The sequence below is a fragment of the Eleutherodactylus coqui genome, chromosome 10 (genome assembly GCF_035609145.1).
Source record: "Eleutherodactylus coqui strain aEleCoq1 chromosome 10, aEleCoq1.hap1, whole genome shotgun sequence".
Classification (NCBI taxonomy): domain Eukaryota; kingdom Metazoa; phylum Chordata; class Amphibia; order Anura; family Eleutherodactylidae; genus Eleutherodactylus; species Eleutherodactylus coqui.
Window position 1 is genome coordinate 32686497 of NC_089846.1, and position 15647 is coordinate 32702143.

General features: G+C 46.2%; 1 protein-coding gene across 2 annotated transcripts in view; it reads right to left on the reverse strand.

Moving 5' to 3' along the window:
* Positions 1-15647, reverse strand: part of ARHGAP4 (Rho GTPase activating protein 4) — a 103664-nt gene that overhangs the window by 59731 nt on the left and 28286 nt on the right. For both annotated transcript variants that reach the window (XM_066580783.1, XM_066580782.1), the window contains exon 2: positions 194-383. In XM_066580783.1, the coding sequence (XP_066436880.1) occupies positions 194-383 (190 nt within the window). The remainder of the gene's footprint in view (positions 1-193; positions 384-15647) is intronic.

Sequence of the window (15647 nt, forward strand, 5' to 3'; positions counted from 1 at the left end):
ATGCACAGTTTTGTCTGCGGTATCTATATAGTTGACTGGTATGATGTTGTTAGCCGCCAGATACAGAGTAGATGCGGCTCCTAAGCCCACTCTTCACACCCTTTGTGAACACATGACATTTGTTTACGTGATGCAGTTGGGAAGGGGTTAAGAGTGACTCCACTGTGACTAAGATTCTGGAAGTGGCCATTACCTATGATGTTCCTTTGAGTTGCGGATTTTGGAGGAGAAACGATCACACAGCTTTTCAAGATTACGGGAATGTTCCAGGTTGATCTCTGCCTTCCTGCGCAGGAACTCACTCATCTCCTGCAGCAACTGTTGCCGGTGCTCCAACTGAGCGTCGATGCATTTTCCTTGTTCAATCAATTGGCTGCGGATCTCTAATGAGAGAAAGAGAACAAGTCAATGTAACATAGTATGTTAGGCTGAAAAAAATACATATGTCCATCCAGTTCAGCCTATTACCCCCACCACCACCACTCAATGTTGATCCAAAGGAAGGGGAAAAAGACCCCAATGAGGTAGGACCCAAGTTTCCCATTTAAAGGAAAAGTTTCCTTGCTGACTCCCATCTGTCAATTGGAATAATCTCTAGATCAACAAAACTTTTGAAGTAATCAGTGATTATAACATGCGGTATGGTTACACTCAACAAAGGCGTCCAGGCCCCCTTTTGCCACCACCACGTCCTCGGGCAGCGAGTTCCATAGTCTCACTGCTCTTACAGTAAAGAAGCCCTCTTTGTGTCCATGTAGAAACCTTCTTTCCTCTAGATGAAGGAGATGGCCATCATATTCATGGTTTATTCTTGTATGTCTTTCATGGTAAAGGAAGGTGGTACCGATAACTCACTATACTTACACTTACATGACACGCTATCCCATTACTTCTATAGCACCAAGATATTCTACAGCGCTGAGCAGATTATTATTACTCTATAGGCCCTATTTTGTTGTTCCCCTTTGGAGCAGCTCAAAGTTGCTGTCATTGGTCTCAAGACTTGTTATGCCGCAGCCCTGTGTTGGGAGATCATTGCACACAACCATCCACACTTTAAGGTTACCACTGCCCATCAGCACTTGCATTAACATATTAAAAGGGTAAAAACACTGTTCATTTATATGTACATGAGACCGGCCGGACACAAAGACAACAGAGACCTGACAGCTTGCAAACATAGTTCTTTACTAGACTGGAAACTGGCCAGATGGCCACACAATAAGGCACAGTCTTTAACGTTGCAAGACCGGAATGGGCAAACTTGGCAGCGGTGGCATCGTCCTGGGGGATATCTGCAAAAGGAGTATGTATTTCCGACACTAGCAACCTGGATTTATGTGCTACTAGACACCCGTATGTCACGCTCTCCCTATTTGCACAACTTGAATCTCTCCGCAACAACACCCATGTGGGTATCGGTATTTGATTTGGCGCCAGAAGCCCAGCCAAAGAATACCGCACTCCACTGCATGATCTGCTATCCGAACCCTCCCAACAAGTTCCACAGTGTATCACACTACTACGCCTACGCAACAAGAATGGGAGAAGCACCCCTTATATATGAGGGGGTAGCATAAGAAACTAGAATCCTCCTCTGGTGGCCGGAGTGCTACTAGTACGGATGTCTGTTGCTAGATGAATGTCTACAGGACCCTTCTGAGTCGGTATGCCAGCTGATGTTGTTGGGGCAGGTTACGTTTGGCTCCAGTGATTTTCTTTTCAACGAATTGCTGAGTTTTTCTCCTATTTTGTGATGGTTGATACGTATAAACAGCGTGCAGCTGGGACATTTTGCTTCCTTTCCCACTGCCCAAAGCACTCGTAAAAAAAGTTGCAGGGACTTATGTGAATACGGAGGATAAGGCAAGGGTATCACGTCGTTTTTTGTCAAAAATTGGTTAGCATTGCGTAGGCAAACAGGTGATGGGTTCTTCCATCATGACAACGGACCTGCCCTCACAGCGCTGGGTGTTACGTTTCTCCCTTCAACTACTGGATCAACGTGATTTTTTTTCACGGGCGTGATAAACACATGTACTGCGATTCAAATTGTGCATTTTAAAAGTGGGACTGACTACAAGATGCAATATAGGTCCAATTATCGCACTCACCCATCTAACTAAAGCCTTTGATAGATGCTGAATAGAGATGAGCGAGCGTACTCGGAAAAGCACTACTCGCTCGAGTAATGTGCTTTATCCGAGTATCGCTGTGCTCGGGTCTGAAGATTCGGGTGCCGCTGCGGCTGACAGGTGAGTCGCAGCGGGGAGCAGGGGAGAGCGGGCGGGAGAGAGGGAGAGAAAGATCTCCCCTCCATTCCTCCCCGCTCTCCCCTGCAGCTCCCCGCTCCGTGCCGGCACCCGAATCTTCAGACCCGAGCACAGCGATACTCGGATAAAGCAAATTACTCGAGCGAGTAGTGCTTTTCCGAGTACGCTCGCTCATCTCTAATGCTGAACCTGTCAAAATAACAGAAATGATCTGCGCCTGTCAGAACCCATCGATTATAATGGATTCCATTTGGCTCCATCCAGAGGTTCGGATACTTCACCAGAAAACAATAACGCAGCAAGACGAAACAAGCAGACGGAAGTGTGAACAGAGCCATAGCTACATAAAAGCACTCGAACATCAGCCACCTCTGGTTCTATAGCATGGGCCACCCATTATAGCGATTCCCATCCCATGACTCCCGTTCGCCATTCCTTTCATTAATGTTCTCTTCATTTCCATCACCTTCTTAATTAAAGAGGAACTTTTCGGTTACGTTAAGCAACGAACAATGTGCCCTCACTGAATCATGTTCTCCCGTTTGTGCCCTTCAGTGACCCATAGAGGTACTGGATGTATATGTTCATTTTACAATCAGATTGCCCTAAAACCTCTCGTCTTATTACTACATACATCAATGCTGACCAGTAAATCTGATTTTTTTTCTGAAGAAGGCCAACACTATGAGCTGTCACAACGTTGGCATCAGAAGAACTCTAATGCTACAATTGTATCAATGTGCAGTCAGGAGATTTTCAAGGACTGGTTAGTCTTAAAAGTCTGACTGAGGTTCACACGCCGAGTGGTCTTGCTCTTGCCTCCTTGTATCATCCTATTCACTGGGAGACGTTTATCTGTATAGTCGTGCTACCCTGCGGGCTAAGATTCAGCCTCTTTCGCTCGCTTGCACAGGAATTCTACTGCTAGGACATGACAGCTCTCACTATGTATAACAAAAGACACTGACTGCCTGACCCCCCCAGGACATCGGCAGTTGTGGTGGTCACCCATGCTTGAAAGGGAGGGGAGCAGTCCTTCAAGAGTAGAATTAAAGAGCAATTTGCACTTTTTCTGGAGAAGAATTCCTGGAGGCTTGCTAGCCTTTTTAATAATAGACTTTTTTTAATCGAAATTTTCTTTCAGGTGTCTCAGACTGGTCTTTTCATGGTCTGCACTCAACCTACTATGGCCTTGGTCTATGTGAGCTAAATGTGCCAACAAGATTTTCACTGTACAAGTAAACCTTTATAGCTCATTTCCTGTTACTTATATAGTACTTACATGTTCCTCAGTACTGCTTCAGGACTTTCACCTGCATACAAATATGCACAGACACAGTGGTGTAAGGGTCACAGGGGTTGCAGCTGCAACCGGGCCCACAGGTGCACCACAACTGAATCCATGGTCCCAATCTCGATAGCTCAGACCAAAGTTAGTTAACTGGTGAGTGTAAAATGGCCTTTAATGTGGGTATTCATGCTGAATGCATTGCTAGTATTGTAAACTCCTCCTTTTTGGATGTCCAGTTTTTTTCAACATTCATAAGACCTAACATGATGCACCCTAAGATGCAGCTCAGAAAAAAAACCTATAAAAACTTCTGGAGATGTGCTATAGAAGCAGTAAGCAGAAAATAAGAAGCAAGAGCCGTAATAACTATCTTTCTATCTGTAGTGTCTGTTATGTTCAGAGAGGAAATGGTATCATTAACCACAATATGGTCATTGGGGGCTCAACTGGATAGCTGTGGTTAGGAGGCCTGGCGTTCGTAAATGTGTTAAATAATGCAGTGATACCTTAAAGGGGTTTTCCTGGATTGTAAAAAAAAATACAAGCTTAAAACCATGTAAAATAAAGAAAAAAGAAGTATATTCGCCTACTTCAGCTGCTTTCTGTCCTGCGCTGGAGCCCCAGTATCCACCGCTCGGAACCCAGTTGAAGACAGCAGGTGGTCACACGACACTCATTATGTAAGTGAGCCCTCAGCCAATCACAGGCTTCAACAGTGATTCTTCCATGGCTGCTGAAGCCTGTGATTGGCTGAGCAGTGATGTGAACAATTTACACAACGTGACTGCCTACTGGCTTCTTCCAGGTTCCAATTGGCGGGCGCCGAGGCTCCAACACTGGAGTAGGTGAGTATTCATTTTTTCTTTATTTTTATACGGTTTTCAGCTTGTACATTTTCTTTTACAGTTCCCTTTAAGAATATATTATTGCTTGTATTTAAGTTGCATCCTACATCCTCTATTAATTAAAGCAGGTTTATAATCCTAGGAAGTAAAGAGTTAAAATATGCCATCGCTTTTCTTTATTGCCATAAGTCCGACTGCCAGGACCCCTATTGATGCTCAGAATGATGGGATCACGAAACCTCTAAACCCAAAATTAAAGGGGTTTTCCAGGCCACTGTTATTGACGACTTAGCTTCAGCATAGGTCATCAATAGCCACTCAGTTGGGGTCTGATGCTCGGGGCTTCAACCAATCAGCAGCTTCTGGCGTCTACTGTCAGCACCACAACACACAGGGCACAGAGCTGAACCAGATTGCTCTGACCGCTGTGTAGTGGTGGGTGCTGGTAGCTGTAGGTGCAGCTCAATGACAGCTGTGCCTTCAATTACAAGCACCGGCCTCTGCAGCGTTCAAGGAGCAGACCCTCAGCCAAGGAGACAGTGAGTAGAGAAATACCTTGTCACGGGGCTCTACCGTCTCCTCCCTAGGGGTAGCTCGGGACCCAACCTTGTTACCAACAGGGGAAGATCACAAATTAGTAACCGAGGTTACCTGAAGTCCTGTTTGTCACTCGTGACGCCAACATTCCATATAACATAGAACAAAATAGTCCACACACACAGAGTGTCTTTTCTGGATGAGAACGTGGAACGTTCGGTTCTATTCATTTACTTAAATGCTTGTAGCAAACAAAAATAAACAGTTCTTACAGTGGTGAAGCAGTGAGGATTCATGGGGTGTTTGTACATCCACAGTCGCAGTTATCTATAGCAACTCTCTCTCCTGTCAGTCACTTACTTGCTCCTCGCTCTCTGGCTGTTTTTCTCTCCAGACGCATGTGGTTCTTGCACTACTTTTCCCTTGTCGGGCTCATACACTCCTTGCAGCTAGTGGCTATGGGGAGTATCTCTGAACTGACTAGGCCCACGGAGGGACAGTGAACCACCTATCAGCCTCCTCCATGTCTCACTCATCTCACTAAGGGCTCCCACCCACTGGCGATATTTTCTCCACTGAGATGCGATTCTAAAGTTAAAGTCTCGCATCACAGTGCGAGAAAAAAATCGGCATGACGCCGGGGATATCGGCATCACGCCGACATATCGCCAGTCCTTTCAATGGGGCCAGCGGCAGCAGCGCTAGCCCCATTGAAAAGACATGGAGAATTCCGGGGACTTCTGCCACAGCTGTCACAGCTGTGGCAGGAGTTTCTTTCATCCCCGCGGGGATCCTCTGCCACAGCTGTCACAGCTGTGGCAGAAGTCCGCGGCATTCTATTCTATTGCTTTCAATGGGATCGGCACAGCTGCCGATCCCATTGAAAGCACTGCTTTGGCAAGCCCCGTGGAATGATTATCGAGGAAGGGCTTGAAATATACGTCCTTCCACAATAATCATCAATAAGTGTGAAAAACTTTTTTTTAAATTATACTCACCTCTCCTGCTCTCAGCCGCGTCCTCCTGCTGGCTACCTGTCACTGCTACTGAGCTCTTTCAGCAGTCGGGGATTTAAAAATCCCTGCCTCCTTAAAGGGCTGTGCAGATTGGCTGAGGGCTCAGCCAATAGCAGCTACTGCTTAGCTATTGGCTGAGCGCTCAGCCAATCACACATAGCCCTTAGCTATTCATTCATGAATAGCTATATCTTAGCTATTGAATAGCTAGGAGCTATGTGTGATTGGCTGAGCGCTCAGCCAATACCTAAGCAGTAGCTGCTATTGGCTAAGCCCTCAGCCAATCTGCACAGCCCTTTCAGGAGGCGGGGATTTTTAAATCCCTGACTGCTGAAAGAGCTCAGTAGCAGTGTCGGGGAGCCAGCAGGTGGACGCGGCTGAGAGCAGGAGAGGTGAGTATAATTTTTTTTAAAAATTTTTCACACTTATTGATGATTATTGGGGAAAGGCTTATATTTCAAGCCCTTCCCCGATAATCATTCCGCAGGGCTTGCTGAAACCGTTGATTTCAATGGGATCAGCAGCAGTGCCGATCCCATTGAAAGCAATAGAATAGAATGCCGCGGACTTCTGCCACAGCTGTGACAGCTGTGGCAGAGGATTCCTTCATCCCCGCGGCCCCCACGGAGATGAAGGAAACTCCTGCCACAGCTGTGGCAGAAGTCCGCGGCATTCTCCCTATGCTTTCAATGGGGCTAGCGCTGCTGTCGCTATGGAAACCATTTGCGATATGCCTGTTCTATACCAGCCTCTTTCTTGCGCTGCGATGCGAGATTTTTCTCGTGCTCTCGCAGCGCAAGAAAGAAAATATCGCCAGTGGGTGGGAGCCCTAACTCCGCACCTCCGAACTCTGGAACACCAACTAGGACTGAAACCTCTCGAACTACTGGGCTCACACGTGACTGTTCTTTTATACTACACACAGGACAAAACAATACATTTTCCAGACATGACCAGACATTAATAGGCTGAACTGGACGGACGCACATTTCTTTTTAGTCTCACAAACTATGTTTCGCAGCTAAAAGTCACAGCATGCCTTGAGGCTTCTAGTTCTATATACTCTAAACATTTGTCTAGACCGATTTACAAACCCTATTAGGAAAGTGATCAGCACTGATCTGATGTGGAGTAACTGGAGACAAGCAGCTGCAACCAAGATGCCATGGCAAACTGTCTTTATACACAATGCTACCCCTTGCCCTTCTATATCTGCTCGGGATAGTAAATACGTACTCCTACAATAAAGGGTGCAACATCCACATGACTGCCCACATCATAGCTAGGAATGCAAACCCTTCCTCTTAGCATTTGTATCAGGCCATATTCACATGGACAAGCCCGGTATCGGTCCAAAAAACTCGGGCCAATATCGCTCTCTTGCAGGTGTATTTGTGCAGCGCTTTGCAAAATTTGTCTGCGCAATATCTAGTGAGTAGAGCCCATTGAATTAAATGGGCTTGTTGACTTTAGCGCATTTTGTGCATGCAAGAAAATACGCAGCATACTCTATTTTCCTGCGCATTTGCGCACAAAAATAGCACATACTCAACTAATTATATTATTTGCCCATTTCAATGAATAAGAGCACTGTTGTGTTTTTTTGTGCACGTAAATGCGCACAATTTGCATGCGCAAAAAGTACAGTAAAACACGCAAATCCGCAAATCCTATTGCAATTGTGCGTAAATGTGCTAGCACCGGCCCAAACCTGTCATTTATTCTGCAAATGCGACACATTTCTCGGAAAGTCGGATTGCACTCGCATGAAACCCGCATTTACATGCCAGCGCAATGCGATTTTTTTCCATTGAACAGAATACGCAATTCCTGAACAGATTCGCTCCAAAATAGGACATGCAGCGATTTTTCTATCTCAGATTCTCAGTCAGAGAAAAAAAAAATAAAAATCGCCCATGTTAATTAACCCATTTTAAACAACGGGTTCTTTCCATGTGCGATTTCTGTATACCTTGCAGCGAACAGATATCACACATGAAAGTCAACCGTGTAAATACACCTTCAGGGTGCAATTTTTAACGCGCGAGTTCCGTCCGACTGCAATATAGATGAAATCCGCACTTGGAAATAACACTTTAACTTCAATTGGTTTCTGCACATGAGTGATTCTTCTCTCGGACCGCTGATCCGAAATAGAGAAATCCAGCATGTTCTATTTTTGGGTGATTCTGTTTAAAAATCGCCTATTATTTCCTATGGGAGCCAAAAATAAAACTGCATCGCACTCGTATGTAAATGGGATATTCTAACTGCACCGTGTGCTCTTTTTTTGCAAAATGTGATTGTTCTCAGCTTTTTTTTTGCAAAGCAGCATGGGAAATCTGGTGCCATATCCTATGACTTGTACACTGCAAATCCAAGATAGAACTTCAGCACAGCGGTATAATATCCTACCGTATCTTTTACTAGCGTAATGTGGCAACCTTACACCGAATAATGCAGCAGTTATGACCTTGAGACTTGCTAATAGTGACCCTTAGGGATGCACATTTGTACCCTGCAATGGCTCTGGTTACATATGGAGCCCAACACTAGAGTACGGTCAAGTTGGCGGTGGCCTGCAGCGCTGGGTGTCAATGACTGACGTGACGCTTAGTTGACGCTGGGCCGTGGAGAGCGCCCGCTTTACAGTATACTAGTAACAGAATCAGCAGGGATGCGAGTGTGAAGGTATGCAGCCTATCGTACTTGTCAGAGGACCTGAAAAATCCACTTTAAGGGGGTATTCCGGCCTTTTTGCAACTAAATACCTATATTCTACATAGGTCATCAGCAGAGGCGTATCTTGAAGCTTCTGGGCCCCAATGCAAAATCTATAACCAAAATATGCTTTATTCATAGTACTGGGCTCCCTATATGGAGAAGAGAGGCCTTAAGGGCTTCCTAAGGCTCCTGGGCCCGGGTGCAACCGCATCCCCTGCATCCCCTATAGTTATGCCCCGGTCATTAGTAGTTGTTGGATAGGGATTTGCTTCTTGGGGTCCTCATCTATCAGCTGATAGAGAAGGAAGTGGGAGCACTGACTTCACTATCATTGAAATCAATGGAAACGCCACACTTCTTTCTGTAACAAGTGCAATAGAAGCCCTTTAAGGGCTTATTCATACAGATGATTTTAAAGGGCTTATCCAGGCAGTGCCCCCTGGGATACACCAGGGTCGGAGCGGAAGCCGAGTGTAGTGGCCGACGCTCGTAATTGCAGGCGCTCTCTCATTGAAATCAATGGGACCCTAGATTGCAGTTACAAGCGCACTCCCATTGTGCCTGCAATTATGAGCGCCGGCCACTACACAGGGGTTGGAACAGCACTGCCGGTCCGACCCTGGTGAGCGCTGCCTGGAAAACCCTTTAAAGTCCAAGTTCACTCTGAGATTGAAACTGACAGAACTCCGATCCATTAAAGTCAATGTGTGTATTGACGGATGGTCCAGTTAGTTTTAGGCTGCCTGATACTGCACTCGCCCCAGTGGATATAGCTTAAGGGTCCATTTACACGGGCGGGTGCAATATTAATTTTTCTTTTTGCTCCCATAGGGAAGAATGAATGATTCCTGACAGAATCACCTAAAAGAAGGGCATGCAGTGATTTTTCTATTGTGTAGCATCACTGCGAGAGAAAAGTCATGCAAGGAAATGCACCCATTTAAAATAATGGGTTTTATTCATATGCGTGTAAATGGCCTGTATGACTGCACCCTAGGGGCACTTTCACATGGAACGATTATTTCGTGCAAATCGCTGGTTAGCAGATTGTAACATTCAAGCAGACCATGAAATTATTGTTGGTCCGCCGCTGCAGCGCTCAGTTTGAACAGGCAGTCATTCATCTATGAACGACTGCCTGTTTATTGTGAATGGAGGCGGGCAGGAATGATCTCCAGCCCGCTCCGCCTCCATTCACTCAGTGATGATCGCTCCTGTGTGAAAGCACAGGAATGATCGTCGCTCGGATGGCTGGCAGATGCTTCAGCACCCTACAGTCATCCTGAATGAAAGAGGCTTTAGCGTTAAGAGGTACATGCACAAGACAGTTTAAGAAAAAAAAAAATCACAGTGTGTCCTATTCTTTTCCGATTTTCGGACAAGCACACGGATGGAATGTCCGATCCGAGTTGTGATCAAGAATCTCAAGCGCAACTTTTTTAGCACCCGTGTACAAGTAGCCATGGTAAATACTTGTATTCCACATGAAATAAAAAATAAATCTGCCTTGTGCTGTTCCTCTGTTATTCCTCCTGGTAGTGAATGAAAAAATTGACAACTGAGAATTACCATTCCCCTATCAATTGGAGATGCCCCTACACTGGGGTTGGAGTGGAATCAACAATGGTGGAGCCTATAATGGCAGGCTGAGGTCTCAATAAAATGAATGGGAGTTGCACCTGCGGCTACAGGTGCCGGCCGCTACACAGGGGTTGGAGCAGCAGCTTTTGTTCTGTGCCCCTGTGTATTGCAGCATTGACAGCTAGCGACCTATCAGCTGATCGGACGGGTCCTAAGCGGTGGACCCCACTCGATCAACTATTGAAGGCCCATCCTGAGGCTTTATGATGAATAGTATTTCCCTAGAAAACTCCTTTAAATCAGCAAGAGATTTCTGCTCTAAAGCCACCAACTTGTTAATTCAGCTCTGGCCTATAATACAGACTGTAACTCAGTTATGTAATTTTGTAAATACATTGTATGTAGGTTAACTCTATAAGTCAAATGTGAAAAGATATTGATATACAGCATGTGCCTGCCAAAAACTGATTGACAAAGGATAAGTTATGTGTACAGAACATGGAATGTAGAAGTGCTGTGCATTAAAAGCAATACAAATCCCACAAGTCATCCTGCTTAGTTGTATCGATGGATTTATAGGCAATTCATCCATAAGCTATGCAGATGAGTAAAGGGTTGTATCCACCAATAATTGCTCAGCCCTTTAAGTCATTAGTCAAATTACAATACACACGGACATCATATCCTCAAGGACAGAATTCCATCTCTTCAGGTTTAATACCTTCCTAAACTGCAGCTAAAAGGGTCCGTCCCCAGGGATAGGACCAATACTCAGCTTGACCCATTTAGGTCTCCACTATGAGCTCAACATTTTCCTACTTGTGTGCAGGAATTGAGAATGACATCTGGTCTTAAGTGCAAGACCCCCTGCACCACCGCATTGACTTTTTGAACCACAACCTCCCCCCCCCTTACTGCAGGAAGCACTAAATGACCTCTGCTTTATGAAGTCAGATGTGATGGGTCAATGATGTACTAGATTAGTTAGGAATGCTATAATTTAGGGTCTCTCTAGGGTCTACAGGAGGTAGAATATGAATTCCGTCAGCTCATAAACACACCGGTAGCAATTTATACTCATTGACCAAAAATAATGCACCCGGATAGAAATGTCGGATTGCGACAAAACTCGTCCTGCAGATATGTAACGGATTACAGTTGTGGTCTGATTAGACACGGGGTCTTGTCACTAGAGGCTGGAAAAGTGCTTCCCCCGTTGCCCTATAAAGGCTCTTAGAGGCTACTTTTGTGTAGTGGACCTCTTGTTGAGAGATCGTTGACCACTAGATGCCTCTACGACACACTCGAAGAACACTTGGAGAGGTGGTGCATCATTGTAATGAGAGAAACAAGATGGTTATTTTGACGAATTCTCCAACATCTAGGCCATTCTGATCTGAGGAGGCGTTGGGAGCAGTTGTTATATGAGGGCATGCACACAAGGTGAACACATTACGAGAGGCACAGAGAGACCACTAGTAGAGAGGATTGTTAATCCACAAGCATGAGTAGATCCAATAGTTTCATTGTCCACCATCCAGACACAGGTGGCACCTTCATCACAGACCCCAATCTCTGCCCAGACCATTTCCAAGTACTTAGCGGAAGAAAACTTAGTATCATGGCACCCATTACGTGTCCTGCTACTAACACCCCAACACCATCGCCTTAGTTTTTAGCGTTGTAAGCGAGAAACCTGGACTGCTACGGAGTGGAACCATATCATTCTTAGTGACAATTCCGGGTTTGGGAGCTGACAATAGTCATGTTTGAGTATCCTGCCTTTGCTGTGGAGCGGTACACTGCCCGCATTGCTGGTGGGATGGCCTGAGGGGCCATCGCATACAACAGTCGGTCACCCCTAGTAGTGGTACGAGGGACAATGATATGTTCAGGACATCCTGCAGCCACATGTGTTCCTCTCATGGCGGCTTCAAGGATAATGCTCGGCCTGACACACACAAGGGGGTCACAGGAATGTCCCCACAACATTGTCACACTTCTGTTGCTGTCCGCTGGCCAGATTTAGAACTGATTGAGCATTTATAGGATCACTTGAGCCACCAGCTTCAGCTTTCAAGTGTGAAGCATCTAGTGCATTAGCCAATTGTAACATCTGTGGCCTGTAAGCCTCCATGCTCACCCGTATCTCAATATGTATCCCGGCTAGAGGTGGCCCAGGAGGGTACAAGAGCCTCCATGCCCACCCGTTTCTCATCATGCATCCAGACTAGAGGCAGCCCAGGAGGGTACAAGAGCCTCCATGCCCGCCTGTATCTCCTCATGTATCCTGGCTAGACGCAGCCCAGGAGGGTACTAAAGCCTCCATGCCCGTCTGTATCTCCTCATGTATCCCGGCTAGAGGCGACCCAGGAGGGTACTAGAGCCTTCATGCCCGTCTGTATCTCCTCATGTATCCTGGCTAGACGCAGCCCAGGAGGGTACTAAAGCCTCCATGCCCGTCTGTATCTCCTCATGTATCCCGGCTAGAGGTGGCCCAGGAGGGTACAAGAGCCTCCATGCCCACCTGTATCTCCTCATGTATCCTGGCTAGACGCAGCCCAGGAGGGTACTAGAGCCTCCATGCCCGCTCGTATCTCCTCATGAATCCCAGCTAGAGGCAGCCCAGGAGGGTACTACAGCCTGCTTTGAATTGTATAGTTTTCCCCAATAATCATATCCTTTCGCTCTAATATTGTAACCCTTTGCATATATCATCATTACGTTCACTCTTATAAAGTTTCATCCGATTCCAACAACTGCTTCTTGGTGCATTAATTTTTTTTGCCAATGAGTTTATTTCACTGTGGAATTCCTTATCCACCATAATCCGATGTCCTTATTTGATCTTAGTTGTCACAATATCCATGTTTTTTCAGGAAGGAACAGTTTTACTTCTGAGGAACTTCATCAAACTCAAAAAGCATGAGTGGAGCTGATAATACAAGTTGCCATGTAAGCAGCTCCAGTAGACGCCATACAGGAATAATACACAGCGCAGCAAATTTTTGAGTCGATCTCCGGCCAGAATGTTAGATTTGGTCTCGTGAATGAACTTCCTAAACTCCCGTTCTTCTCAATCTTATTTGCCAAGGCTCCCATGACTGAAATTTAGTAGGTGGAAGAGGAGGGCAGGGTGAATAGGGATGTTATGTGCAAGTTGGTGTTTTACCATCTACAACAGTAATCCCCATCCTGTGATAACTCCCATGAGCCGGCAGATCTTGGAGCCTGTGGATGTTGAGCCTGCTGAGAGTTGTTGTTTAACAGCTGAGGAGCTATGGGATGGAGACCAGTGGTCTGAAGAGTAGAGTTACAGAAGAGATGGAACAACTCCAACCAGGGGTGTAACTATAGAGGATGCAGGGGATGCAGTTGCACCCGGGCCCAGGAGCCTTAGGGGGCCCATAAGGCCTTTCTTCTACATATAGGGAACCCAGTACTATGAATAAAGCATTATAGTTGGGGGCCCTGTTACAGGTTTTGCATCAGGGCCCGGGAGCTTCAAGTTACGCCTCTGACTCCAACTCTTTTCCCATCTGCGTTGGAGGCTCCGATGGAGATTTAATCTAAAAAGTTGTAAAATAGCGCAGCATGTTATGCTATATTTTCTGGTACAAGGCAAAAACCCAATAGAAGCCATCATAGCGTAGTTGATGGGGCCCATCGGGTATCATTCTTCTTCTCATGTGAGGCATCCTTTCCCCGCTTACACACAGCTGGACGGGAGCAGAGAGGAGGTAAGTCAGTGAGGGGGAGGGAGGGCCAACGGCATTGTGGGCTCAGCTTAGATTTGTGCGCCCATTTACATGTTTTTACGGCACCGGCGGGTGCATGTAAAAACGCCTATGGCCATGTGAAAGAGCCCTCGAGCAGATGAGTGTGATACACTGTGATGATGCGTGCGGGAAAATCCCACATACATAACGCGGAAAATAGAAGCCATTGATTTGAATTGGTTATTTCTCACTTTTTTTTGTGCCCCTTGAATTAAAAAAACAGGACCTGCCCTATCTCGTGTTTGTGTGTGTCCCATAGAGGTCTATGGGAGGTGCGCAAACACGCAAATCTGGCGCTGAATGTAGGTCATACTCACAATCACCGACACCGTGTTAGGCTAATTAGCCTTTTAAATCAGAACGGGGCATATATGCGCAGGAACGAGCACTAAATACACTCATTCACTGCGCAAAAAAAAATAGTGCAGGAACGAGCGTATTGCGTATCACGGTCGTCTGTTTAAGCCCTGAAATTGGATACGGCTGTGTAAATATGCGCTAAGGCCTTATTGAGGCGGCTGCTCTTTATGTCCATGCTTTTCCTTATACATTAAAGCCTATGAATCTCTTCACAAGGGGGAGTCTCCGTGCAGACCGATGATCCGTGTAATAAAGCTCGCTGCCTGTCCTGTTCTGGTCAGTATCACGCATGTGAATAGGGCATGCAATGTGCCCAGTGCCCGCGGATCGGGCAGCACACAGACTGATGCCAGTTACACCCAAGATTCATTGCCACAACTTGCAATATAGCTGTCTGAATGAAGCCTAAGGCTGGGTTCACACGGGCATACTTGTGCGCAATACGTAAAGAATAAAATTTTGCTGAAAAAAAACACATCTGGAACAAATTAGTCATTTGTGGTGGGGGGGGGGGTAGTACTTTAGAATACTTGAGGGTGCGGTGTATACCCTCCAATTTGCCTTATGTGTCAATAGGCCTCCGGGTCAGACAGCATAGGATGAGGTTTGCAAAAGAAACCTCGTAACCCCATTACAACACCACTTCCATGAGTCATTTCCCTCAGTCTCAGCATGCGGACCACCACCTGTCAGAGCCATAGAACAAAAGATAGGATTTGCTCTATTTTCCTGCATATTTGCGCACTAAGGGGCCCCATAGAAGTCTATGGGGGGTGCGCAATGGGGTACGCAATACTCAAGGGGATGCGTGAAGGAGTGGGTAAAACCATGGGGCAAAGAACCCATTGGGGCCGCATTAAGCTAAAAAGTCTTTTAAATCAGGGCAGGGGGTGTCTCGTGCGCATGTGAACAGGACATATGTGTGCAAAAACGTACGTGCCCAAATCAACCTAACACACTGGTCTGAAGGAGCCCTCATGCCCACATTCAGAGTGCCCCCCCAGTATAATCTACATAGACCACCCATCAGATGCACCTACCCTCCGGCTGTGGAACAGCAGCGATGGGGTAGTCGCAATTCTTTGTCCCCCTTTGCAAATTCTAGTGCGCATTAGCAACCGTTTTGGTCGCCATCCTGCATGGATGACCCCTTTAATTGCCCCCCCCCCCCCCCCGATATGGATGTAAAAATATTCAATGATGGCAAGAAAATATTAAAGACTGAAAAAGTTGCTGTGCGC